The sequence below is a fragment of the Giraffa tippelskirchi genome, chromosome X (assembly GCF_054371585.1).
Source record: "Giraffa tippelskirchi isolate mGirTip1 chromosome X, T2T-mGirTip1v1.2.pri, whole genome shotgun sequence".
NCBI lineage: Eukaryota > Metazoa > Chordata > Mammalia > Artiodactyla > Giraffidae > Giraffa > Giraffa tippelskirchi.
In genome coordinates this window covers 98,637,000-98,662,425 of record NC_137289.1, presented here as the reverse complement: position 1 = coordinate 98,662,425, position 25,426 = coordinate 98,637,000, and the positions used below count along the sequence as shown (strand labels likewise).

At 41.9% G+C, this 25,426-nt stretch overlaps 1 protein-coding gene and 1 non-coding gene across 14 annotated transcripts; both read left to right on the top strand.

Moving 5' to 3' along the window:
- LOC145537347 (U6 spliceosomal RNA) lies at nucleotides 1–107 on the top strand. The gene has a single exon (XR_014076366.1). It is a non-coding gene; the product is annotated as a U6 spliceosomal RNA (small nuclear RNA).
- An 11,952-nt stretch (nucleotides 108–12,059) lies between these two features.
- Nucleotides 12,060–22,187, top strand: LOC145536311 (uncharacterized). Of its 13 annotated transcripts, XR_014075753.1 has the most exons (9): nucleotides 12,478–12,881; nucleotides 13,411–13,542; nucleotides 14,839–14,888; nucleotides 16,213–16,461; nucleotides 16,734–16,952; nucleotides 17,869–17,948; nucleotides 18,424–18,559; nucleotides 18,931–19,089; nucleotides 22,075–22,187. XR_014075753.1 is itself a non-coding variant. In XM_081565414.1 (8 exons), the coding sequence occupies exons 1-7, from the start codon at nucleotides 12,203–12,205 to the stop codon at nucleotides 19,041–19,043; spliced, it is 759 nt and encodes a 252-aa protein (XP_081421540.1). In that variant the 5' UTR covers nucleotides 12,169–12,202; the 3' UTR covers nucleotides 19,044–19,089; nucleotides 22,075–22,187. The 13 variants fall into 13 exon arrangements, 2 of the variants coding, with proteins under 2 accessions (XP_081421540.1, XP_081421541.1); XR_014075754.1 differs by lacking the exons at nucleotides 12,478–12,881; nucleotides 13,411–13,542; nucleotides 14,839–14,888 and adding exons at nucleotides 12,169–12,249; nucleotides 12,344–12,399; XM_081565414.1 differs by lacking the exons at nucleotides 12,478–12,881; nucleotides 13,411–13,542; nucleotides 14,839–14,888 and adding exons at nucleotides 12,169–12,249; nucleotides 12,344–12,424 and having other exon boundaries at nucleotides 16,379–16,461.
- Nucleotides 22,188–25,426: the final 3,239 nt, after the last annotated feature.

Sequence of the window (25,426 nt, the reverse complement as noted above, 5' to 3'; positions counted from 1 at the left end):
GTGCTCGCTTGGGCATCACATATACTAAAATTGGAACGATACAGAGAAGATTAGCATGGCCTCTGCGCAAGGAAGACACGCAAATTCATGAAGCGTTCCATATTTTTCCTATACACTAACAACAAGAAAACAGAAAGAGAAATTAAGGAAACAGTTCCATTCACCATCGCAATGAAAAGAATAAAATATTTAGGAATATATCTACCTAAAGAAACAAAAGACCTATATATAGAAAACTATAAAACACTGGTGAAAGAAATCAAAGAGGACACAAATAGATGCAGAAATATACCGTATTCATGGATCGGAAGAATCAATATAGTGAAAATGAGTATACTACCCAAAGCAATCGATAGATTCAATGCAACCCCTATCAAGCTACCAACGGTATTTTTCACAGAACTAGAACAAATAATTTCACAATTTGTATGGAAATACAAAAAACTTCGAATAGCCAAAGCAATCTTGAGAGAGAAGAATGGAACTGGAGGAATCAAGCTGCGTGACTTCAGGCTCTACTACAAAGCCACAGTCATCCAGACAGTATGGTACTGGCACGAGGACAGAAATATAGATCAGTGGAACAAAGTAGAAAGCCCAGAGATAAATCCGCCCACCTATGGACACCTTATCTTTGACAAAGGAGGCAAGAATATACAATGGAGAAAAGACAACCTCTTTAACAAGTGGTGCTGGGAAAACTGGTCAACCACTTGTAAAAGAATGTAAAAGAATGAAACTAGAACACTTTCTAACACCATACACAAAAATAAACTCCAAATAGATTAAAGATCTAAACGTAAGACCAGAAACTATAAAACTCCTAGAGGAAAACATAGGCAAAACACTCTCCGACATAAACCACAGCAGGATCCTCTAGGACCCACCTCCCAGAATATTGGAAATAAAAGCAAAAATAAACAAATGGGACCTAATTAAAATCAAAAGCTTTTGCACAACAAAGGAAACTATAAGCAAGGTTAAAAGACAGCCTTCAGAATGGGAGAAAATAATAGCAAACGAAGCAACGGACAAACAATTAATCTCAAAAATATACAAGCAACTCCTGCAGCTGAATTCCAGAAAAATAAACGATCCAATCAAAAAGTGAGCCAAAGAAGTAAGGAGACATTTCTCCAAAGAAGACATACAGATGGCTAACAAACACATGAAAAGATGCTCAACATCACTCATTATCAGAGAAACGCAAAGCAAAACCACCATGAGGTACCATTTCACACCCGTCAGAATGGCCGCTATCCAAAAGTCTACAAGCAACAAATGCTGGAGAGGGTGTGGAGAAAAGGGAACCCTCTTACACTGTTGGTGGGAATGCAAACTAGTACAGCCACTATGGAGAACAATGTGGCGATTCCTCAAAAAACTGGACATAGAACTGCCATATGACCCAGCAAACCCACTGCTGGGCATACACACTGAGGAAACCAGAATGGAAAGAGACACGTGTACCCCAATGTTTATCGCGGCACTGTTGATAATAGCCAGGACATGGAAGCAGCCTAGATGCCCATCAGCAGACGAATGGATAAGGAAGCAGTGGTACATATATACAATGGAATATTACTCAGCCATTAAAAAGAATTCATTCAAATCAGTTCTAATGAGGTGGATGAAACTGGAGCCTATTATACAGAGTGAAGTAAGCCAGAAAGAAAAACACCCATACAGTATACTAACACATATATATGGTATTTAGTTAATCGGTAAAGATAACCCTGTATGCGAGACACCAAAAGAGACACAGATATATAGAAGAGTATTACTGACTCTATGCTAGACGGCGAGGTCAGGATGATACGGGAGTTTGGCATGGAAGCATGTAAATTATCATACGTGAAATGAATTGCCAGTACAGGTTCAATGCATGATACAGGGTGCTCGGGGCCTGTGCACCGGGATGACCCAGAGAGATAGGATGGGGAGGGAGGTGTGGGGGGGTTCTGGAAGGGGAAAACATGTACACCCATGGTGGATTCATGTCAGTGTATGGCAAAACAAATACAATATTGTCAAGTTAAAAAAATATGTAAATAAACTAAGCAACAGACAAACAATTAATCTCAAAAATATACAAGCAACTCCTGCAGCTGAATTCCAGAAAAATAAACGACCCAATCAAAAAGTGGGCCAAAGAACTAAACAGACACTTCTCCAAAGAAGACATACAGATGGCTAACAAACACACGAAAAGATGCTCAACATCACTCATTATCAGAGATATGCAAATCAAAACCACAATGAGGTACCATTTCATGCCCGTCACAGGAAAAATTAAAATACTAAAAATTTTAAAAATTAAAAAATTTTAATTTTTTAAAATTAAAAAAAAAGAACTCCAGAAAAAAATAAAGAAAAAAGCATTTCTACAAATTAGACAATTCTGGGTGGCATAAATTCCGGTGAGAATTTTTCTGCCTTTCTTAATTTTGTTCCTGTGTATGTAATGTGTCTTTTTGTTTCTCTTTCTGCCACTGCTCATGTCACATCAGAAACACTGCTGATGTTTGAGTCAATCTTCTCAGCTGTTGAGCTGGCCTTCAGTTGTTTTCTGGCTACAGCTATTTTCAATTCAATTCAATACAATACAGCTATCAGATGGAGACATCAGGAGGTCACAAACACCTCATGTCTAAAGCCTGGCAAGTGACAAAGTGTCTCAAACAAGAAATAAATGCCCAATTGGCTCAGACTTTTCAATCCCTGCAGCACAGGACCAAAGACAGAGCAACCTCCCTCTGGGACCTGGTCTCCCCCCAGCTGTGCAGCATCAGAGCCTGGGTCCAGACTCATAAATACCCCAGGCACTACGGGTAAAAAAAACCAAATTTCAGTGATACACTCGAGCAGATACGGACCAAGGAAACAGCAGCTAGCAGGCCTCACTGCACTGGATACCCAACACCAAACAATCCACCAAACTGAAACTTGTAGAGAGTCAGTAAATGAGGCAAGACACACGAAATCAGCTGAGATGAAATTCGAATACAGGCCGACATGCATTTTAGCAACTTCATAAGCTGCCAGGGAGAAACCCAACAGCTCAGAGAGTTCACACCCTGGACACAGAAGTTACAATCACACAGCTCACACCATAGGACACAATCACACCAACTGCACAGAGCACTGGTATGGTGAACGCATACAGCTCTTTCACAATGCTTCATGCAGCCACCACAAAGAGACCTCAGACCATGGTATCCCGCCTCCTAGAAACCCCAAAGTTCACAGCCCACGACATAGTAAACCTGTCAAGGTTTCAGCACCCTCAATCCCTGGCTCACAGACTTATCTCCAGGTCAGAGATGGCACACTCAGGGTGCAGAGCCACCAAAGGGTCAGATACCTCCCAGGCTTTGTTAAATACACTCTGTGATGTTACAATCAAGGGTATGGACACCTAGGGTATTCACGTCCCCTGAAATCCCTACGTGGATCATTCCTAGTTGTGGACTTGAAGCTCTTCTAGGGAACTGGACATAAGGAGTCCAGCCTCATGCCTAGACATCCCACCTTACAAATGGTGCCAATATGCCAGTAAAGGCACATTCACTCCCCTGCCCCACTGAGGCCAGTGTAAACCGGTGAAACACCTTTGCAGGGCTCTGTGGCAGCACCCATTAGAATTTACATTCCATCCTGCCCTCACCCTCAGCAGCATTTGCCTTCATGAAAGAAGGACATGTGTCAGCCCTATTCTGTGGTGCCTCCTTGGCGTTTAGAACAGTGTCAGGCACATGCACATAGTAGGTACTCCAGAGATGTGTGTTTGGCCAAGGAAGTCTTTGATCCAGCAGTCTCACTGCTATGAATGTGCCTTAAGGAAATATTCCCACATGCTCAGAGATGTGTGTACAATGACAGCCAATTTCTAGGGGAAACTCTAGTGCCCATTGATAGTCAGTGACCATTTGTTTAAATTGTCATTGATTTCTTTCAACTGGGTTTGTCATTTTCAGTGTACAAATCTTATACCTCCTTGGTTAAATTAATTCCTAAGTATCTTGTTCTTTTTGTTCTATTATAACTGGAATTTTCTTATTTAATAAGTGTTTTCACTACTAGTATAGAAATACAGTTGAGTTTTGTATATTAAAGCTGGTGATGATTTCACCAGTGTGTACACAGCTGTTTACACGTCAAACATACCACAATAAAGTGGTTTAAAAAAACAGAAATGAAAGAAAAATAAAGGCATTCCCAAATTAAAAAAAAAAAAAAAACCTCAGGGAATTTGTTGGTAGAACTGGCTGACAAGACAATCTAAACGAAGTTCTTCAGACTGCAATAAGTGTGTTCAGATGTTCCTCAGAATGCATGTGAAAAAGCAAAGAGCACAGGTAAAGGTAATTATGTGAACAAAAATACTTTATCAGTTCACATTTCATTCCTTTCTTGCTGTATTTAAAAAGCAACTGTCTAAAACAGTTTGACATAAATTAATGTTGTGAATGTGGTAGTTGCTCAGTCGTGTCTCACTCTTGGCAAGCCCTTTACTGTAGCCCACCTCTGTAGGGTCCTCTGTCCGTGGGATTCTCCAGGTGAGAATACTGGAGAGGTTAGCCATTCCCTGCTCCAGAGGATCTTCCTGACCGAGGGATTGAACTCGGGTCTCTTGCATTGCAGGCAGATTCTTTACTGTCTGAGCCACCACAGAAGCCCAATTATTGTTGGGCTAATAACATATGGAATGTAATATATTCACTGTAACAGCACAAAGGAGGTTGTTGGGAGCAAAGCTGTATTAGGTAAGGAAACAAGTCAGGATGGTATCAGATCCACAGGAACATATGCAAAGCATCATAAATCATGACAAAGAAGGTTAATAGAACAGAGGTTGTAAATACATACCTGATATCCTGCCTTATATCAGCTTTTCATAGACATAACATTATAGTAATATAATAATGATATGCATGAATTAATGGTATGTACCCTTTAGAGATCTACTATTTGTGACAATATGAGGGAAAGAGGGAAATTGGAATAGAGGAATACAGGAGTAATGTTTCTATATCTCATTATGATTAGTATAAATTTCAAGCTGGTTGTGATACAGTAAGATGTTTACTAGTGGCATTAGTAATAAACCTCTTATGTTAGAAAAGCACAGATGTACCCATCTGAATGCAGAGTTCCAAAGAATATCAAGGAGAGATAAGAAAGCCTTCCTCAGTGATCACTGCAGAGAAATAGAGGAAAACAATAGAATGGGAAAGACTAGAAAGGTCTCTTCAAGAAAATTGGAGATTCCAAGGGAACATTTCATGCAAAGATGGGCACAATAAGGGACAGAAATGGTATGGACCTAACAGAAGCAGAAGATATTAAGAAGAGGTGGCTAGAATACACAGAAGAACTATACATAAAAAGATCTTAATGACCCAGATACACACTATGGTGTGATCACTCACCTAGAGTCAGACATCCTGGAATGTGAAGTCAAGTGGGCCTTTAGGAAGCATCACTATGAACAAAGCTAGTGGAGTAGCTTTTTCATTGACTGATAGACATGAGTTTGAGTGAGCCCTGGGAGTTGGTGATGGGCAGGGAGCCCTGGCGTGCTGCATTCCCTGGGCTCACAAAGAGTGGGACACGTCTTAGTGACTGAACTGAACTGGAGTTGTTTATGGTAGCCTATAGCTAAGGAAATAAAAATAGTGGAAAAATCAGTAAAGAATTTAAAATGCTACACTAGAAAATACCCATTTAATGCAAAAGAAAGCAGTAACGTGAGGACCATAGAATACAACGGCATGGAAGAGAAAACTATATTGGCAGATGTAAGTCTGTATCAACATTAAATGTGAATAGATAAAACAATATAAACAAAAGGCAGACATTGAAAGACCAGTTTACAAATAAAAACAAGATCCAACTGTATGTTCTCTACAGAGGACACAGTTTAGACTTTAAGATACATAAATTACCGTGTGTGTGTGTGTGTGTGTGTGTGTGTGTGTATGTGTGTGTGTCTGTTGAATCTCTCAGTCATATCCAACTCTTTGGGGCCCCATGGACTGTACCTGTCAGGACCCCTGTCCTTGGAATATTCCAGATGAGAATACTGGAGCAGGTTGCCATTTCCAACTGCAGGGAATAATTGAGACCCAGGGATCCTACCTGAGTCTCCTGCATTGGCAGATGGGTTCTTTACCACTAGTGCCACCTGGGAAGCCTTATATGACCCAGCAATTCTATTGCTAGACAATTTTACCCAAGAGAAATGAAAACATGCTGACACAGTGGCCTGCACTCAAATGTCCCACACATGTATTCCTAATAGCCAAACATAGAAACAACCCAGTTATTCAACAACTGGTATACAGATGAAAGAAAAATGAAAGAGTATACCTGTTCAAAGGAATACTACACAGTAATTAAAAAAAAAAAGGAACTACTAATGCATGTAAGAGCAAGGATGTGTCTCAACTGTGCAAATGAGAGAAACCAGACACAGAAGCCTACATATTATATGATTTCATGTCAATGGATTTCTGGAAAAGGCACAACTATTGACACAGAAATGTATCTGTGTTTGCCAGGGTATAGGAGTGGAGGAAGGAGTCTGATGGCAAACACCCTAAGGGAGTGTTTTTGAATGATGGGCCATTTTCTACATTTTTATTGTGGTAGCATTTACACCATGGTATATATTTGTCAAAACTATACAAACTATAATGCTTTAAAGTGTTGGCTTTTATTGTATACAAATTATACCTCAATACTTTTTTTTAAAAGGAAAAAGAACATTTAAGTATTTAAATATTGGTTATTGTATCCATCTAGACCATGAGCTCAAAAACATAAAAATCTTCTTTCGGAATTCTTCCCAGGACTGGCCAACTTCTCGGATTCCCCATCGCAGTTTCATACTCTTATGACAGGACACACAAACGTATTCTTAACCATGTTTACAAGTCCCTCTCCTTCTCCTCAAGTCCAAATTCTTGCTGAGTTGTGCGCATTTAACTTCGTAAACATCTAATGTGTCTCCTTTTACCCACATACACATCTGCTATAGTCCAAAGCCTCCCTCCACTTAATTGTCAACCCCCTTCTAACGGGTCTCTCACATCCACTCAGGGTGTCTGTCTCTCTCTTCCCGCCTTCTCCCTCCCTCTCTTACAGTTGCAAAACTGTCTATGACTTTCTAGATAAAGGCTACTCCCCTATACAAGGACTTGAAGGCATGGTCTAGCCTCTGCCCACTTTGCTAGCAACATCGAAAGGAGAGCTTCCTTTTCTTTTCTCTCTTATCAGGCTTCCTTCACACCATCCAATTTCCTAAGCTTCTTCACTTAGATTGTCCCCAATTTCTGAAGCCTCCTGGTTAGTAAACTCCTTCAAGCTAGGCTTCAACAGTACAAGAACCCAGAACTTCCAGATAAACAATGTAGGTTTTGAGGAGGCAGAGGAACCAAAGATCAAATTGCCAACATTTGGTAAATCATGGGGAAAGCAAGGGAAATACCACAAAATATCTGCTTCTGTGTCATTGACTACACTAAGACCTCTGACTGTGTGGATCACAACAAACTGTAGAAAATTCTTAACCAGAGCGGAACACCAGACTACCTGACCTGTCTCCTGAGAAACCTGTATGCAGGTCTAGAAGCAAGTTAGAACCAAAGTTGGAAGAGGTGACTGCTTTAAAATTGGGAAAGAGTATGACAAGGCTGTATGTTATCTGGTAGCAACAGCCTCATAATATGAGACAAAGGAATTAACTTCCTTGGGACTTCCCAGGTGGCCCTAGAGGTGAAGAACCTGCCTGCCAATGCAGGAGAGAGTCTGGTTCAATCCCTGGGTCAGGAAGATCCCCTGGAGGAGGCACTGGCAACCCACTCCAGTATTCTTACCTGGAGAATCCCAGGGACAGAAGAGCCTTGCGGGCCATGGTCCATAGGATTGTAAAGAGTCAGACAAGGTGGAAGTGACTTAGCATGCACACACATGAACTTAATAGATAGAAAGGTATTATTCATCTTCATTACTTTTAGAGTGAACTTTGCTCCTCAATATTTTTCAAAAATGTTCTCATTTTATGTAAGTAGCAATGTTTTGGAGAACATTTTTCTGCTCTCCTTTTTTAAACACATTTATTGAAATAGAATTGATATACAGCAAATTGTATATATTTAATGTGTACAATTTGATGAGTTTGGACATACGCAAACAATGATACTATCATCACCACAATCAACGTAATAGACATATCCAACACCTCCTAAAATTTCCTTGTGTCCCTTTAGTTCTATGTTAGACTGTGTGTGTGTGTGTGTGTGAGTGTGTGTGTGTAGTGAGAACACAATATTAGATTAACTCTCAACAAATGTTGTGGCTACCCAGGTGGCTCAGCAGGAAAGTATTCACCTGCTAATGCAGGAGATGCAGGAAATGGGGGTTTGATCCCTGGATCGGGAATATCCCCTGGAGGAGGGAATGGCAACCCATTCCAGTATTCTTGCCTGGAGAATCCCATCGACAGAGGAGCCTGGCTGACATGATTCAAGAGAATTGGCACACACTTGGCATGTATGCATAAGCACTTCAGTTTAGTCGCTCAGTCGTATCCGACGCTTTGCGACCCCATGAATCGCAGCACACCAGGCCTCCTGTCGATCACCAACTCCCGGAGTCCACCCAAACCCACGTACATCGAATCGATGATGCCATCCAGCCATTTCATCCTCTTTCGTCCCCTTCCACTCCTGCCCTCAAACTTTCCCAGCATCAGGGTCTTTTCCAATGAGTCAGCACTTCGCATCAGGTGGCCAAAGTATTGGAGTTTCAGCTTCAACATCACTCCTTCCAGTGAACACCCAGGGCTGATCTCCTTTAGGATGGACTGGTTGGATCTCCTTGCAGTCCAAGGGACTCTCAAGAGTCTTCTCCAACACCACATTTCAAAAGCATCCATTCTTCGGTGCTCAGCTTTCTTTATAATCCAACACTCACATCCGTACATGACCACTGGAAAAACCATAGCCTTGACTAGACGGACCTTTGTTGGCAAAGTAATGTCTCTGCTTTTTAATATGCTATCTAGGGTGGTCATAACTTTCCTTCCAAGGAGTAAGCGTCTTTTAAATTCATGGCTGCAGTCACCATCTGCAGTGATTTTGGAGACCAGAAAAATGCAGTCAGCCACTGTTGCCACTCTTTCCCCATCTATTGCCATGAAGTGATGGGACCAGATGCCATGATCTTAGTTTTCTGAATGTTGAGTTTTAAGCCACCTTTTTCACTCTCCTCTTTCTCTTTCATCAGGAGGCTCTTTAGTTCTTCACTTTCTGCCATATGGGTGGTGTCACCTGCATATCTGAGGATATGGCGTGTGACTAAATAAGGGCCAGTTTGTCCAACGCACTGTGTGCCTCTTCCTGTTTTTCACCCAGAATTCCTTCATGACGCAGTGTCATTCAGGGATGGCAGAGGTTACAACTTACCCCTGTAGAACTGGCTGTGAGCAACGTTGTTTCTGTTAGGGATCCTAATTTATCTGAAGCCACAGATGGAATTTCTGAGCTGGAGTGCACCTGTGTCCTCAGGTGTGACCTATTAGAGCTGTTTTGGGTTGGTGTCCAGGATGAGCAGTCTGAACTGTTTGCAGATCTCTGTCCCAGGGTATGAAATCTCAGAACTGTTTGGGGGGGTCTTTCTCCAGAGGGTTCGGCCTGTCGGCTGTTCATGTATGTGCACATGAGAACAGTCTCTCAATAGGAAGGCTGCATGGACCCCACTCTCACGGGCCTTAGAAGCAGGCCTGTGATGTCACATTTGCTACGACTTCTACCATGCCTCCCTACAGAGAGAAAAGCTTGGGGCCCCATCCTCAGAGAGGGTAATAATGCACAGTTTACAGAAGCCCAGGCAATAATCCTGTTAAGAACAATACTTGCTGATATGACTACCACCCTTGATAGGGGCCCTGTGACAAAAACTGTGTACACACACTCTCTCAGTCCATCTGCCCAACCCACAACAAGGAGGGCACCGTTTGCAGATGGGCGCCCAAAGCCCAGTGCAGATGGAAGGTCTCAGCTCATGAGGTGGGGAGGAACTGGATGTAAGCTTGGGCTCCTTGGAGGAGGCAAGAAAGACTCAGCACAACCCTGGCCAGGGAGTGGGGGAGGGGGGCGTTGGCACAGGGCCACAAGGACCCTATGACGGACTCACTGTCAGGATATGTTTCTGTGTCTCCCCATCACACACCCAACTTCTTACCTGATGGATGGAGTGGAATCTTCACATTCCCTGGGGACGTGATCATGGAAGGTACAGAGGTGAGCTTCCAAGCAACTGGGGAGAAATCTCACATTTACCAATTTCCATGAGGCTCCACCACAAATGCAGAGGTCCCTGCCTCTCTTTCCCCCATTAAAGCAGTCATTGGCAGGGAGATCAGCAGGAGGGCACTCTGGGCAGCATAGGTTGTGAGGGACCCTGTGTGCAGCATGAGCCTCCCCAGGAATGGAGAATGTCCTTGTCTTGATGGGCAGAGGACCCTGATGTGGATGAAGGGGGCGTGATTAAGGCCCAGGCCATGGGCAACTGAGTCATTCTCTAGAGAAAGTCCCTGGGGAGGGGCTTCTTTTCTCCTATGGAGAAAATGTATTGTACATCATCCAGTAGCAGGACTGGGAGCCCATAGGTGGGTGCCAACTAAGTGAGGACAGTTTGCTGCCAGAAGTAGTCTCTCCATCCCTGTCTAATGCTCTATCTTTGTCTTTCTCCCTGCCATCTCTGTGCCTGTTATATCGTCCCTCTTTGCCTTTGCAAGCCTCAATGTGACCTCACTCACACCAAGAGGGTCCTTGCCCTGTCTCTCCTGAGGGTATCATCGGTTGACATGGATGTTCACTGGGAGCAGTAGGGGGCATTCCCATTGAGTGTAAGGGATTTCAGGAAAGGCATGGTTATCTGCAGAAGGAGTGGGGAAGGGTTTTCTTCAAATAAACCAAGAGCTCCTTAACAATCACGTGTGATCTGGGCCTCTGAAAGAAGCCAGGGGACTTCTTTGGTGAGAACCCTCCTGTGATTCAAGTCAAAATCCTCCAAGTGTCCAGAAGGCCCAAGGCACCTGGCCTGCATCACTTCTGTCACCCAATCTCCTCGCTCACCCTCCATCATGCTGTGCCTGTCACATTGCCCTCCTCACTGTTTTCATACACACTACACAGGATTTTACTCCCCAGTTTTTCCACTAGGATCTAGGATACTTTTCTCCCAGATAGGTATCTCCTCTAGGCTGTTGCTCAAATGTCACAATCTTAGAACTTCCCTGACCACTCTTGCTAGATATCATCCCCTCTCTCTATTTCACTATCCCAATTTAATGTTAATCATGGCAGTTACAAACACCTGATAAATTACTTGTATTTGGGGACCACATGATCCCAACAGAATGTAAGCTCCATGAGGAAAAGGTCGATTTTCTCTTTCCAAACACACAAATTTGTGCTTGACACATACTTTGGAGAGAATGCATGAACGACGGAATGAATAAACAAAGTTAAACTTGTTGAGAGAAGCACAGCTAGACAGGCTGAGGATTCTACTAGAGAATATATTCAGGGATGACAAAATGGTGACAAAGCTGTGATCTTTATCTCACCTACGAGGTGGTGCCCTTCGGTCCCCTCGGAATTGACCCCTTTCCTAACAGAATGGAAGGTCCTGTTGTCTTTTTCACAAATTACTCGCAGTCAACGACAGAGGCCTTCCCCATGCCAGGACCTCAGATTCCAGTCGGAAGCTTTACTTATCCTGCCCACTGGGGGACTGTGGCTGGATATTTCTGCATTAAAGACGAAAGCTCAAACAACCACGATGCCCAACGTAGATAAAATGCTTTCAATGCTCTTTGTTACGACAGTGGTCACTATAGACGAGTAATCTTCAGTTTATGAAGACTTCTTTCTGAGTCCAAGATGGCAGCAATCTGTGGGGTTTTCACCCTAACCTTGCCCTTCCGCCCTTTGCGGATCATCCTGGAATGGTCCCCAGGCATCTATATCTGCTGTTCCCCAATCCCACCAGCAAGGGGCGCGCGAGATGAAACAGTTCTCTCCTGGGATGTACCACTGAGCGGAAGCGATAAGACCCCACCCCACTCTGGAAGGTACCATTTGGAGAGGGCGTGTCACAGCAGGGAGGGCACCGTTACACCGCGTCAGGCATGGACCACAGTTCCCAGCGGCCGCGCTCAACCCTGAGCGCCTCTGGGTATATCCCGATTCGCTCCTCTTCGTCTTCCCGCTGCTTTCGAATCCGAGTGGACACCGGCATTAAGCGGAAAATTTCTTCGTCTCTTTTCCAGCTCCACCCCTTCGTTGGTGGGACGACTACGGAGCGAGAGACCTGCTGTCGGTTTGGGTATGGCGTCAGAGAAGCTTTCTGGGTATTGATTGGTCACCGCGTGATTGCAGGCACTGTGGGCGCGGAACCGAAACTGAGGGCGAGAGGCGCGTGTATACGCGTGCGCCTGCGTTGGCGTGCGCGACGATGCAGAGCATACAATTTTCCTCCGAGTTTTATTGCTTTTCCCAAAGGGGTCGAATAGCTGCTCTGGTTAGTGGCGAGGTTTGGCGCAGTCACTGGCCGTGCATGGTGACTGCGTTTCAGTCTTGTTTAGCTCTCGCTCAGTCTGGATCCTGTGGCAGCGCACGGTCTTCACACAAATGCACGCAATTCATGTCCAGGGAGAGGTCTCTGAGTTTGGTGTCTCTCCCTGGAGAGTAAACTGTATCTGGCAGCTTGGGATTGTGTGTTGCTACGTGTGACAACACAGGTGCTGTTTGGCTACATTTGATCTCCTTGAGCCTTTGGGCGGAATTGTGAGTGATGGGACATTTGATGTGAGTGGATTTTGTGAGCCATAATACAAAGCCTCTAGGATGTGTGCCTGTATACCGGGATGTGCATCTTTGGAGGTTTCTTGCCTCTCAGTCCCTGTGTGTGAGATCTCTGTGTAGGGGTCTGCATCCCAGAATGTGAGATCACTGAGCATTTGATTCTGGGTTCCAAGTTGGGATGCCTCTGTGCTGCTTTAAGGATGGGTTAGTCTAAAGGTGTAAAGTATCAGCTGCTTGGGGATCTATGCACAGGTTGCAAGTCTTTCCTTTGTCTGGGAACTTTGTCTTAAGATTCTATGATGTTCTTGAGTTATTAAAACTTCTGTCTTTCTCTTCAGGGGTTTGTATTAGGTCCGTAAGTGTCCGCGTGGTTTCGGAGTCAGTCTCCATGATGTGAAGTATCTGTGCCGTTCTCATTTGTTTCTGTCTGGAAGTCTATGGGCTGTTTGCAGGGTCTCTGTCACAGTGTGTATGGTTATGGTCTCTGTTGTGTTTGAGCGTCTGAGACTCGAGTTGTGTGCTCTCTGTGCAGAGATTCAGTGAGCTCTTTTTGGTGTCTCTGGCTGTCTATGAGCTGTTGGAAGTCTTCGTGTTAGAAATAAAACCTCTTATGTTCTTGGCGGTGAAGTCTCTGTCCAGGAACTGAGGATTCGGAAGCTGGCAGGTATGATTCTGAAGCCGGGAACCTGACATGCTGACTGTGTGTTGTTGAGTGTATCACTTGTCTCGTGAAATCTCAGTATGTATCATAATTAATACAGTGGGGCCAGTGCCCATCTTGGAGGGTACCTGTGCATGTTAGCAATGTGTTTAAAGGGCCTGCCTCCAGACTGTCCTTCAGCAAATGTTTTCTGAGCACCTGCCATAGACCTGAGCACTATTGGAGGAGCTTGGGACAGGGCAAAACTAACCAAGTCTCTCATTGCATAGACTTGGTGGTCAGTAAGTAAATCAAGGGTGGCAGGCACTATGAAGAAAGATATTGCTAGATCAGGGGAAAAGGTGTATGTGGGTATGATATTATGATTTTCTTCAAGATAATGAGGGAAAGTCTCCCTGAAAGATGCCAAGTAAGCAGAGATCTGGAGGAAGTGAGGGAGCAGGTCGTGGGGTTACCTAAGGGAAGAGCATTCCAGGCAGAAGGAACAACAAATACAACAGTCCTGGCATGGAAATCTACTTGGCGTGCTCCTGAATGTCAAGGAGTCCTGTGATGCACTGGGTTTGGCACGTAGCTCTCATTGAAAGGGGCCTGGTGCTGCTGTGTCAGTTTCTCCCCCAGTTTGTGGTCATCTGCATTTCACAGATGAAGGACTCAAGGCTCCAACATGTGCCCTGCACCTTCTCTCCTACCTATACCTGAAATTAGGAGTGAAACCTTCTGGTCCGTCAGGAGAGACAGAGAGTTTGAGGGTACCAGCTGCAGGGATGATAGCATCGACGTTGAATGTCAGCTGAGCACTGCACATCAGTTATAATGTGGGAATCATGCCTCATAACATTGCCTGCCCTTAATGGAGGGCAGGATTTAAGAAGGAGAAAGGGAACTGGGGCAAAGGAGAGAGGCAGGAAGGGGAAGCTGCAGGGATATGAGGAAAAAAAATGAATGGTTTCATCACATTTCCTGGATTTGGCCCAAATCACCTTGATTAAATGATTGGAGTGAGATATATATACATAGTATATATATATATATATATATATATATATATATATATATATATATATATGTATTTTGTTTTTTTACTTTGTCCCTGTCCCTACCATTTCTTTCCCTCCCCTTGTCTTTTGTGCCTGGGATACCACCTGGGGCTGGATATTTCTTTTCTGTAAATTATTCTACCACAAGCTTGGTTTTAGAATAGATTATCTGTTTCTTTTTCACTGAACTTTGATAGTTTGTTCCACTTCACCTTAATCGCCAGATGTAGTTATTCTATGAATATAAACTTATTCACAGATTTCTTTTAATATCTGTGGGATCTGTAACCTGTTACTTTCCTGTTATTGGTAAGTTTTGTCTATAGTTATTTTGCTTTTGTTTTATTCTTCTGGTTGGCAATTTGTGAATTCGTATTGCCTTTTGAAAGAGCCAGCTTTGGGTTTTGTTGATTATCTGTATATTTTTCTAATATCTGTTCCGATCTCTATTTCCCTTATTTTGCTGAGTCTCGCTACCAAAGGGGTTTAATAAAGTCCCTGAAAGTTTCCCAAGTATAGTGTAATCTCACAGATTCTAGGGCACTGTTGTAGCCGCACTGAGTGAGATCCACTGAATGTAGATCATGGCATCTGCACTTTTTACAAGAATTCCTCAGTTCTGATTGACATGGACAACGTGTCTAGGCACTACTGGAGCAGAGGCATGGTCTTATTTTCCCTACTGCCAGGCTGTCTTCACTGAGAGCATGTGACAGGGTTTTCTGCTTTCCCTGATGCACAAACCCAAGGGGTATGACACAAACTCAAGGGGGTTGACAATTAAATGGAGGGAGGCTTTGGACTACAGCAGATGCGGTGGATTTTGGAAAAAGTAAATGCATTAGACATTTTTCAAGTAAAAGGGAGAGAACTAAGCAAGAATATGGACTTGAAGTGAAGCAGAGGGAATTGTAAACATGGTTAAGACCAAGTTTCTGTGTCCTGTCATAAGGGTACAAAGGTGTCATGGGAAATCCTGGAAGTTGGCCAGGTCTGGAAAGAATTCCAAATAAGATTTTTATGTTTATGAGCTCATGGTCTAGATGGATACAATAACCAGTATTTACATACTTAAAAGTTCCTTTTCCTTTTAAAAAAAAGTGAGAGGTATTGAGATATAATTTATATACAATAGAAGTCAATGCTTTAAAGCATTACCGTTTGTCGAGTTTTCACATATGCATACCATTGCGTAAATGCTACCACAGCAAAAATGTAGAAAACGCCCCATTCGTTTGAAAACGCTCCTTTGGGCTATTTGCATTGAGACTCCTTCCTCCATTCCTATACCCTGGCCACCGCAGATATATTTCTGTGCCTATAGTTGTGCCTTTTCCAGGAATCCATTGACATGGAATCATATACTACATAGCCTTCTGTGTCTGACATCTCTCAGTGGCACAGCTGAGATGCATCCTTGCTGTTACATGCATTAGGAGTTCCTTTTGAAATGACTGTGTAGTATTCTTCTGCACGACTATACGCTTTTGGTTTTCTTTCATCTATATGCCAGTTGTTGAATAGTTGGGCTGTTTCTGGTTTTGGCTATTAGGAGTACATGAGTAGGATATTTTAGTAAAGGTCCTTTTGTGAATATGTTTTCATTTCTCCTGGGTAAAATTAAAACTCCTAGTAAGTACAAAAATTCCTGAGAATAAGAAGAATGTGCTACTGTAGAAGAGTGAAGAAATAGCTGCAGAAAGAATGAAAAGGCTAAGCCAAAGTGGAAACAACCCCTAGCTGTGGATGTGTCTGGTGGTGAAAGTAAAGTCCGATGCTAAAAGAACAATATTGTACAGGAACCAGAGGTATATTCTGAGAAATCAGTTACCAGTTAAGAGATATAAATGTGCAGTGCTGCAAGCAACAGATGGAAACAGAGGTATGTATTTCTGTGTCTATTCCATGGAAGTGAGTAAAGCCATTGCAAGCGTGATGGAAAACCCAGAAGCAGAGAAAGAAATGGTTCATCAAAGCATGTATAAAAATATGTATTAAAAACCATAACGTCTATTCCTGTTATGAATGTCTTTCTGAGACACATTCTCCACTAAGGGTAACCTGGGACTACCTATCACCAGTTTGTGGATGCATAAGAAAGACTGCCCTGGAAGGAAAAATATATAGTCTTCAAGCCCCTTTCTCATCCTCCAGAGACCCTGCCGTTCCAGGACTCCACCTCAGTGGCGAGAAAACCTCAACGTGCACGGCACACGCCGAACTCCGGGAGCATGCGCAGTGTGTGCACGTGCACCCGTTGCTGCGCATGCGCCTTGGTGCACATACATCCTGAGCGTTCTGTGAGGAGCGTTGGGCCTGAGGCGGTTGGGTTTACTCAGTCCCGGTTCCTTCTCACTGCTTGCGAGTCACCAGGTAGGTCCACAGATCTGTCCTGTCTGGAGTTGAAGTGCGCGAGTGTGTGAGGGGGAGCCAGCGAGTTTCGGGCGGGTCGGGCAGTGCGATCTGGGGCCTTTGAGGAGGAAAGCCCTCGAGGTGGTCATCTTTCTCCTCAGAGGTGTCGCGACGCCATAGTTCTTGCCCTGGTGGCTGGAGAGGAAGGGCGGTGGGCAGAAGAGGGCAGGGGTCGGGTGATGGTGGGGGGGAGACTTGGGAGTGCTATTTGAAATATCTGGTTCACTGGGGCCCTGGAACTGACGACAGAGCACAGAATCTGGGGCCGGCAGTGGGACCTGGGCAGGGGGCGGGGTGGGCGATTAAGGAAAGGCCCAGAAACCGGACCGCGGGGGTGGGGGGGTTGTGACTGTATCGCGAGTTTTGTGGTGAGGGGCCAAGAGAGACGTGGACCGGTCGCTCTGTACGCAGACTCACCTCAGCCACAGACTCTGAGAAAACCGCCGTAGTCAGGCTGTAAAGACTGAGGCTTTCTTCGTGTTCCAAATGAATTCAAAGGGAGTTGGGGAAAATAGGTCTGGTGAATAGGAGTGTGACAAGAGCAATAGTCCTGAATTTTTAAGTTCCTAGCAGTATTTCACTAAATATCTTCATGATGGAGAATTCTGTTGTGAAATCAAACTTCCTCACAAAAATTTTCTGTCTTCCTGTGTACCTTAAGGTGATTTCTCTGCCAACTTAGCAAAGACACAAATGGCTTTGCAAGAAACTATATTTGGTGTAATTGGAATGCATGTACACTCATACTTAACGAGAGTTTTCTTTTGAAATTATTTTCACATTTTTAAAAAATAGTAAATCAACATTGGTCACAAAAGTGATCGAATATAGCTGTACTCTTAAATACATTTTCTAAATCACAATATTCTACTTTCAGGGAGAAATATGAGTGGGCAAGTGGCATCAACACTGGGACCTATAGATCAAGAGTCCTCCCAGCTGGATGCACCTGTGGTTGTGAGTACCTTACCATTTGGTGTTTTCTATTAGCAGAAGTTTATTTTTGAGAAAATGATGTTAAGTAGTACAGATGCAGTGATAAAGGTCTTTCATGCTGATAAAGGGTGACAGTGTGTCTTAGGAAGGAACATTGATCCAGATATATTACAGTCTGGCGTTGCCTGGATGAGTATACTGTTAAATTCCCTGGAAATGTGCCCAGTGACTCCCTCCTCCTGCTTATTAACAACAGATTACATACTTCCATCCCAACATAGAGTTAAATAGCTTCCAAAGTCTTTCTGAGTAACTCTTATGGGAGTTAACTTTTCTCTGTGGGAAGAGAAACTTTATTAAAAGTAAGTACATAGAATTGTGTTGGGAAAATGTTGTTAGGTTTACTTATGATCAGATACATCTGTGTCTTATGTATATTTATGCTATTAGATGTATTAGCAACAAAAGGTTTTTATTTGCATGCCCACTCTACTAGGACCAGCAGCCCAGTGTTGAGCAACCTCAACAAGGGGAACCACCAGCTGAAATTCATGATATCACACCAGCAAAGGAGGAAATAAATGAAGAGGATCCAATGAATCATGATGAAGAGAAGAAGGATGCCTGTCAAGGTAAAGTGTATCAGTGCATCCTGCCTTAAGACATACCCAGTGAGTGGAGGAAAGGAAACATTAGAAAAGGACTTCAGACAGTTCCTAAAAAACTGAGGAGAGTATAGTTTGCAGGTTCGTGTGGTTGGTGAAATTTTCCCTTTTTTTCAAGACATGGAGGGAGGAGGCATCTAAGTTGTCTGAGGACAACCCTGGAAAAGGAAAATGGTAATTACTTTCGGAAAATTCTGCTTTCCTTTTTCTCCAGCAAAACATTCCTGGAATAATGCTCCTGAGTTTCTTACTCATCACTATTTTACCATACTAACCTAAGGCTTTTAATTCATAACACTGAGGAAATGAATATCATCATTCCCTTGTTTATATTGTAGGCTTTACAGCTGAATTGATACATTTTTTTAATGATTCTGACATGGAAACTGATCTCCCGGAATTGGCTGTGACAAAGAGTGGGGATCAAGGTGGAGATGGTCCTGATGTCTAGGAGGAGATTGTGTCAAATACAGAGCCTGTTGAAATGCCAGAAGCAGGTATGTCATCCATTCAGAAAGTAATTTATGTGGTTTCTGTTTTTCAGAATATTATATCTTTAATAATATAGAGGGAACATTACCATTATTTTAATAATAGAATTTACATATTCTTTGAAAGATAGTTCAGACCCCAGATGCCTGAGTGCCTGACTTACAGACTTTCCAATAAAGAAATAGACAGGATCAAAGCCATATCGAACTGAAAAGAGGAAACTGTTTACTTCCCTTGAGTATAAGTGCTTTAAGCAACAGCTAATCATTTTCAGGTTCTTTTCTAATTTCTGCTTGTAACAAATACAGAATGCATTTGTAATAAATATCAGTTTACATGAAATATGCTCAGTAGGTTCTAGTACCAGCTTTAACAATGTGTGTGATTCAGTGAAATCCCTTAACTTCTAAACTCAACTTTATTCTTATAAGTTTTGAATTCAGAACAGATACACTAAAATGCCAATTTTTCCATGCTGATTTTTGATTTCTCTGATTCTCTTCGATGAAATTCATACAAGAGTACTCTGTTTTTCATGATTGATTTATCATAAAATATCATCTAGAGTCAAATTTTAACGAGGGAATTGAGATTTTATTTTCTGATGGGGGACACATGTACACCCGTGGCTGATTCATATCAATGTATGGCAAAAAACACCACACTATTGTAAAGTAATTAGCCTCCAATTAAAATTAAAAAATTAATTTTTTTAAAAAGAAAATGAGCCAACATTCTGCTTGATGTTTGTTAAATTCTCTCAAATTCTGAATTCTCTAGCTCTTAAGAAAATCAGTTGCATTTTAAATCCTTTCCCCAGTGAAGCATGATATGACTGAATAATAAAATGGCCAAAAGTAGTCTAGTTTCCTGTTTCTGTGGCTGATCAAGTTCAGAGAGTGCATTTAGTCAGTGATATTCAAGGCAGGAGTGAGTAAGATACATATGCTAAGCACACTACCTGCCCCCATGTTTGGTCTGTTTCTGGGGGCGTTATTTTCCTTATTTTAATTGGAGAATCATTACTTTACACTACTCTGATGGTTTTTGCCATACACCCAACTCTCACTCTTAAAGAACTAAGAAAAATCTGAGCCTCCCGATATAATCGTCTCTAACCCTATCAAATATGTTATTTTTCCTCTTTGATACATGAGTTTAAAAAGTTTTGAAGGTCAAAGTCTGTAACTCTAGTTCTTCCCACATAATCAACTTAGTATCTTTCACATAGGTGTTTTCCAAATTGCTGACAATTAATTGCATGGTTCTAATTTTACAGAAAGAAATTCATGGTTAGGGAAGAATTTACTGTGTATTAGCCTTCTAAGCAGTTTCACTTTACCTTTTTGTTGCATTCCATTAGAACATGTAGACGAAAAGACAACTTTCAGACTACTTGCAAGTAACTACAGAACATGATTAAAATGTTCTCTTAGAAACATCTTAGCCCTAAATATGTGTGGTATTTAAAAAGAAAAATACATAAATTACAAAATACATAAATATAAAATCCTACCTCCAACAAACAGGTAAAAAAAAGAGCAATAGAATAAACCTAAGGGAAAAAGAAAAAGATACTTAATAAAAGACAGGTATGAATCGTTAGGAAGAGGAAGATAAACTCAACTAATAAAGAAAGACAATGTGGTAATTTACATAATTTTGTAACATATATATATATATATATACACACACACATTTTTTAATATTGTTTTCCGTTGTGATTTATCACAGCAGATTGGACATAGTTTCCTGTGCTGTATAGTAGGACTTTGTTGTTCATCCATTCTGAATGTAATAGTTTGTATCTGCCAAACCCAAATTGCCAGTCCATTCCTCTCCGTTTACATGATTGTTAAGAAAATGGACAAACCCACGTATACCTAATAAGAAATATGAACAAGACACTAACAGTATATTACAAAATTAAAACAGAGTATAATCTGGAACTCACATATTTTTAGAATATTGATGGAATGTGTCTAATAGGGTAGAAAAAAAATATTATTTAACATAGCCCACAGTAACTAAATAAGTAAACATCACAGATACCGTGGATGAACTTTTGAAATTGGTCAGAGTTGCAAAAGCCATTGTCATTCAGAAACAAACCAAAAAATCTCCTTTTCCAGATTTTCTTCTCTCTTCCTACTTGCTTTTCTCTCTCACTCATACTCCCTCTAGCTCTCCCGTTTCTTTTCTTCTCTCCTTTTTCTCTTTCTTCTTTTGGTGTGGCTGTGAGAAAGTCCTATTTCTGCTTCACATGTTGATGTCGCCAGTGATAGTAATGATTGAAAATTAGTGTCCCCATATAATTTATTATACCAACTGGAATGCTTTCCAAGGTGACAAGAAACATTTAGAATTACAAGAGGGCCACAAGTAAAAAGGGGGATAAATGTTTAACTGACTTAAAACAACCACATCAGGGATAAATAGAACAAACGAAAATTTCTATACTTTTCCACAGTAGAGAAGAAACAAATGTACTACTGGCCTTTTTCTTTACTTCACTTAAGCAGTAACAGAGATAACAACTGTTGAGCTATCCTATATTCGGAATATTATTTCAAACCAACACAGTTCAATGATACTTTTGGGGGATTTTTTGTTTTAGTTTTTGTGTATTTTGTTTTTCTTAGGGTTTTTTTTGTTGTTGTTGTTAGATATTTTACTGAATGTGTACACAGTTTTGCCCTCTACTGAAAACTACCTTCTGATAGGTTCAATTGATTTCATTTGTTCTGAACTCAGTGTCCTTATTTTCTTGTATAACTAGGAAGGGTAGTGTGTTTTTAAAAATACTGGTAATACGCTTGAAAAGTCTATAAAATCTCTAGAGAGGATTAACTGAAGGTAACCAAAGGGTCACCCGTAGTGTTCTTGTTTTAGTCCACTTTATAAAACTACAACTGCGATGAACTTTGTACACCTCTTGTATCATCGAAATAAAGTTATGCTAAGTAACTTTTTTAATGTATATATTATAGGTGAAGGGCGATGATTTGCTTGAAAGAAGATAAACTGAAACCATCTGTGCTGTTCTTATGTTGTATATTTGACTGTTAAAGTTCTGTCAATAAAGTTTCATTTTCTACTTGGAGATTTTTTGTTACATTTATCCCCGAGTATTTAATGTTATTGAAAATTCATGGTTCGTGATTTTTATGGTCTAGTTGAGGATGTATGTAGAGATAGAATGTTTGTGGATCGATTTTCTGTTCAACAATTCCTCTAAATGTGCATATTACTTCCACAAATTTAGATCTAGATTATTTTTGCTTTTCAAAGTATACTATTATATTTGAATATCAACAGTTTCTACTGGCTTAAACCTTAAACCTTTCCTCATTTTGCAGCATTGAACAAACCTAGCCAGAATAGTCTTGACTAAAGCAGGTCATAATCTGCATTTTTCCCGATAGGAAATGAAAAATCTCCATTTCGACCTGTTTACATTGCTTTTTTGTAGATATACCTTATCAGAGTAAGTTCCATTCTATTCCTAGTTTGTTGTCTTGAATATAGATTAATTTTCATCAAACACTTATAATGCATCAATTGTGATTATCATAGAATTGTTTTCCCTCCATTTTTCCATTAATGTGGTGAATTGAATTGGTAACCTTACACATTTCAACCACCTTTGCACTTCTAGGGTTAAAAAAATTTGGTCATAACACATTCTTTAGGTGTAATCTACATGTTGATACCTATACATACATGTATATATACACACACATAAAAAATTCATAGAAGCCTTTGGTCTTCTTTTGAATAAATGGGTTTACAAAATGTGTCACCCAAATCTCATATGCTGTCGCTGATGAAATCACTGACAGAGAAACGTTTTTTAAAACTTAATATTGTCCTATAGAGAAATGGAATGCCAAAGCCATTGTTAAAGGTTGTAGGGAGACAGGAAAAAAACTGCTGTCAAATTCCATGGCAAATGCCACAACATATCTTTCACACACTTCTGACTTGCCTTCCAAGTGTTTTTGGATGCAGGGAGAGAGCAGCCACAAACGTCTTTTCTTCTCCATGACGTCCTCCATTGGCTTGATACTCACCAGATCTCAGAAGCCCCCCAACCTGTCTGTGTGTGTGTATGTTAATCACTCAGTCGTGTCCAACTCTTTGCTACCCCACGAACTATAGCCCGCCAGACTTCTCTGTCCATGGAATTCTCCAGGCAAGAATACTAGAGTGGATTGCCATTCCCTTGTCCAGAAGATCTTCCCAGCCCAGGGATCGAACCCTGGTCTCCTGCAGATTCTTTACCGTTTCAGCTACAGGGAAGTCCTCCAGCTGTCTGAGTCCTCCCTTATATCCTTAGTATTACATAATAACAAAACGCTTACATCTCTGAGCCCCCATCTGCATCCTCATGCACCAAAAACATATATTTCTGCAACAGAGGACCTATTCAGAATTCACTCTGCTTAAGGAATAACAGGGGATTATACATAGCAGCTGTTGTGCCCTTACACATTTATGAAAATCCAGGTCCAAAAGGACTGAAAATGGGAGGTTCAAATCTACCACGAGACTTAAGTTGGAGTATTCTATCTTCCCAAAAAGTGTGTGAAAAAGCCCCTAGGTCATGGAGCTGCCTGACAAGAATAGAGCCTAGCTAGAAGAAAAGGGAAAGGAACGAGGGGGAACTTCCTGAGACAAAATGACTTGACTGTCTCCTTATTGGCTATGACATGACGTAACTGGGCTTGCCTGGTGGCTCAGATGGGAAAGAATCCACCTGCAGTGCTGGAGACCTGGTTCAGTCCCTGGGTTGGGAAGATCCCCTGGAGGAAGCCATGGCAACACACTCCAGTGTCCTTGCCTGAACAATCCCCATGGATAGAGGTGCCTGACGGGCTACAGTCCATGGGTTGCAAAGAGTCGGACACGACTGAGCAACTAAGCACAGCATGTGAAACAACTAAGAGTGTCAGTACTGGCTCTGACACATACTGTATGAAGGTGAGAAAGGTATATCCTTTGGATCTGTTTCCCCATTTCTAAAATGGAAATTACAATTTTACACTAAATATTTGTTATGAAGAATAAACAAGATAAAGTGAAGTAGGCATAACATTGCAAATAGATTTGGCTTGTTCTCCATTTTTTCATTTAAACTTTCAAAATTTTTAATTTCATTTACAATTACAATTCTCTCAAGTGATAATGGATTTTGAATTCCAAGTAGACTATAAGGCTAACTTTTAAAATGAATTGGACTTCAGAAACATATGTTGTCTAAATACATTGATTGAATTGCAGTGTAGCTGGTATCAGACATGGTATCCATTCTAAGGTTGGTTGGTTAATGAGGACTCACAAAGCTACCCTAAGTCATAGTACGTAGTGAAAACTGTGCTCCTTGCTGTGTGTGATGACAAAATAAGCCAATATTCTGGTCATGCAACATCATACAACTCAACACCAGACTCTGTCACGTAGTCAGGCAGCCAGTCCCTAAGCAACACTGCAGGAGCTACAGGGCCACACAGTGTCCCACTGCAGTTGTTAGTTTGGCTTGTCACCTTCTACGGGCTTGGCCAGTAAGGAGACAATGAACCCAAATGGATTCAGATTCTAATTTACAGACAGTGCAGAAGCAATGTGACCCTGGTGTCAGTTGCCTCGTCCCTAGTCCCACAGTTTGACGCTGAATTGGAAGGCCTCAGTAACAGGCACTAGAGGTGGTGGGTCTCTGCCAGGAAGGAGCCCACAGTTGTGCCTTATGGCAATGAGCAGCTCTATCGTCCACAGCTGTACTCTCAGCTGGGGCTAGGGAGACCATCCTGTGTTCAACTGAAACCAGAGGTGGATGAGTAACAACTTTGTGTCAGCCTCCAGCTGGATAAGGAGGCAGGTGAGAAATTGCCTCATAACAGGTCTCCGCCAGGCTGCTTATCTCCTCTTGCTCCAAGAGCAATCAGGACGTTCTCTGCCAAGATTCAAGTCAGCCTGCAGTTTAGCCTTGCCTACATAGCCTAAGGGGGGACATGTAAGGTCACCAAGGCACCAAGACAGAGCCACACCCCTACAGTGTCTGGAACAAGACACAAGGCTTTATGTATGGTGCTACAAATATAACACCTATATACTGACTCCTACATGGAGGAGATGCTTTTCCTGTCAGTCATTAAAAATATTCCTTCATTGAGTACACACACATTGATTACTAGCATGTTTCAGGGTGCATCTGCAATGCTTGAAAAAAGACCAGTGATGTGAGGTTGGGGACGGAAATATCACACTGGTGGACCAGACAGACACACAAACAGAAAAGAAGTGCAAGGGAGAAACACAGGGAATGGACCTAAGGGGGGAAAA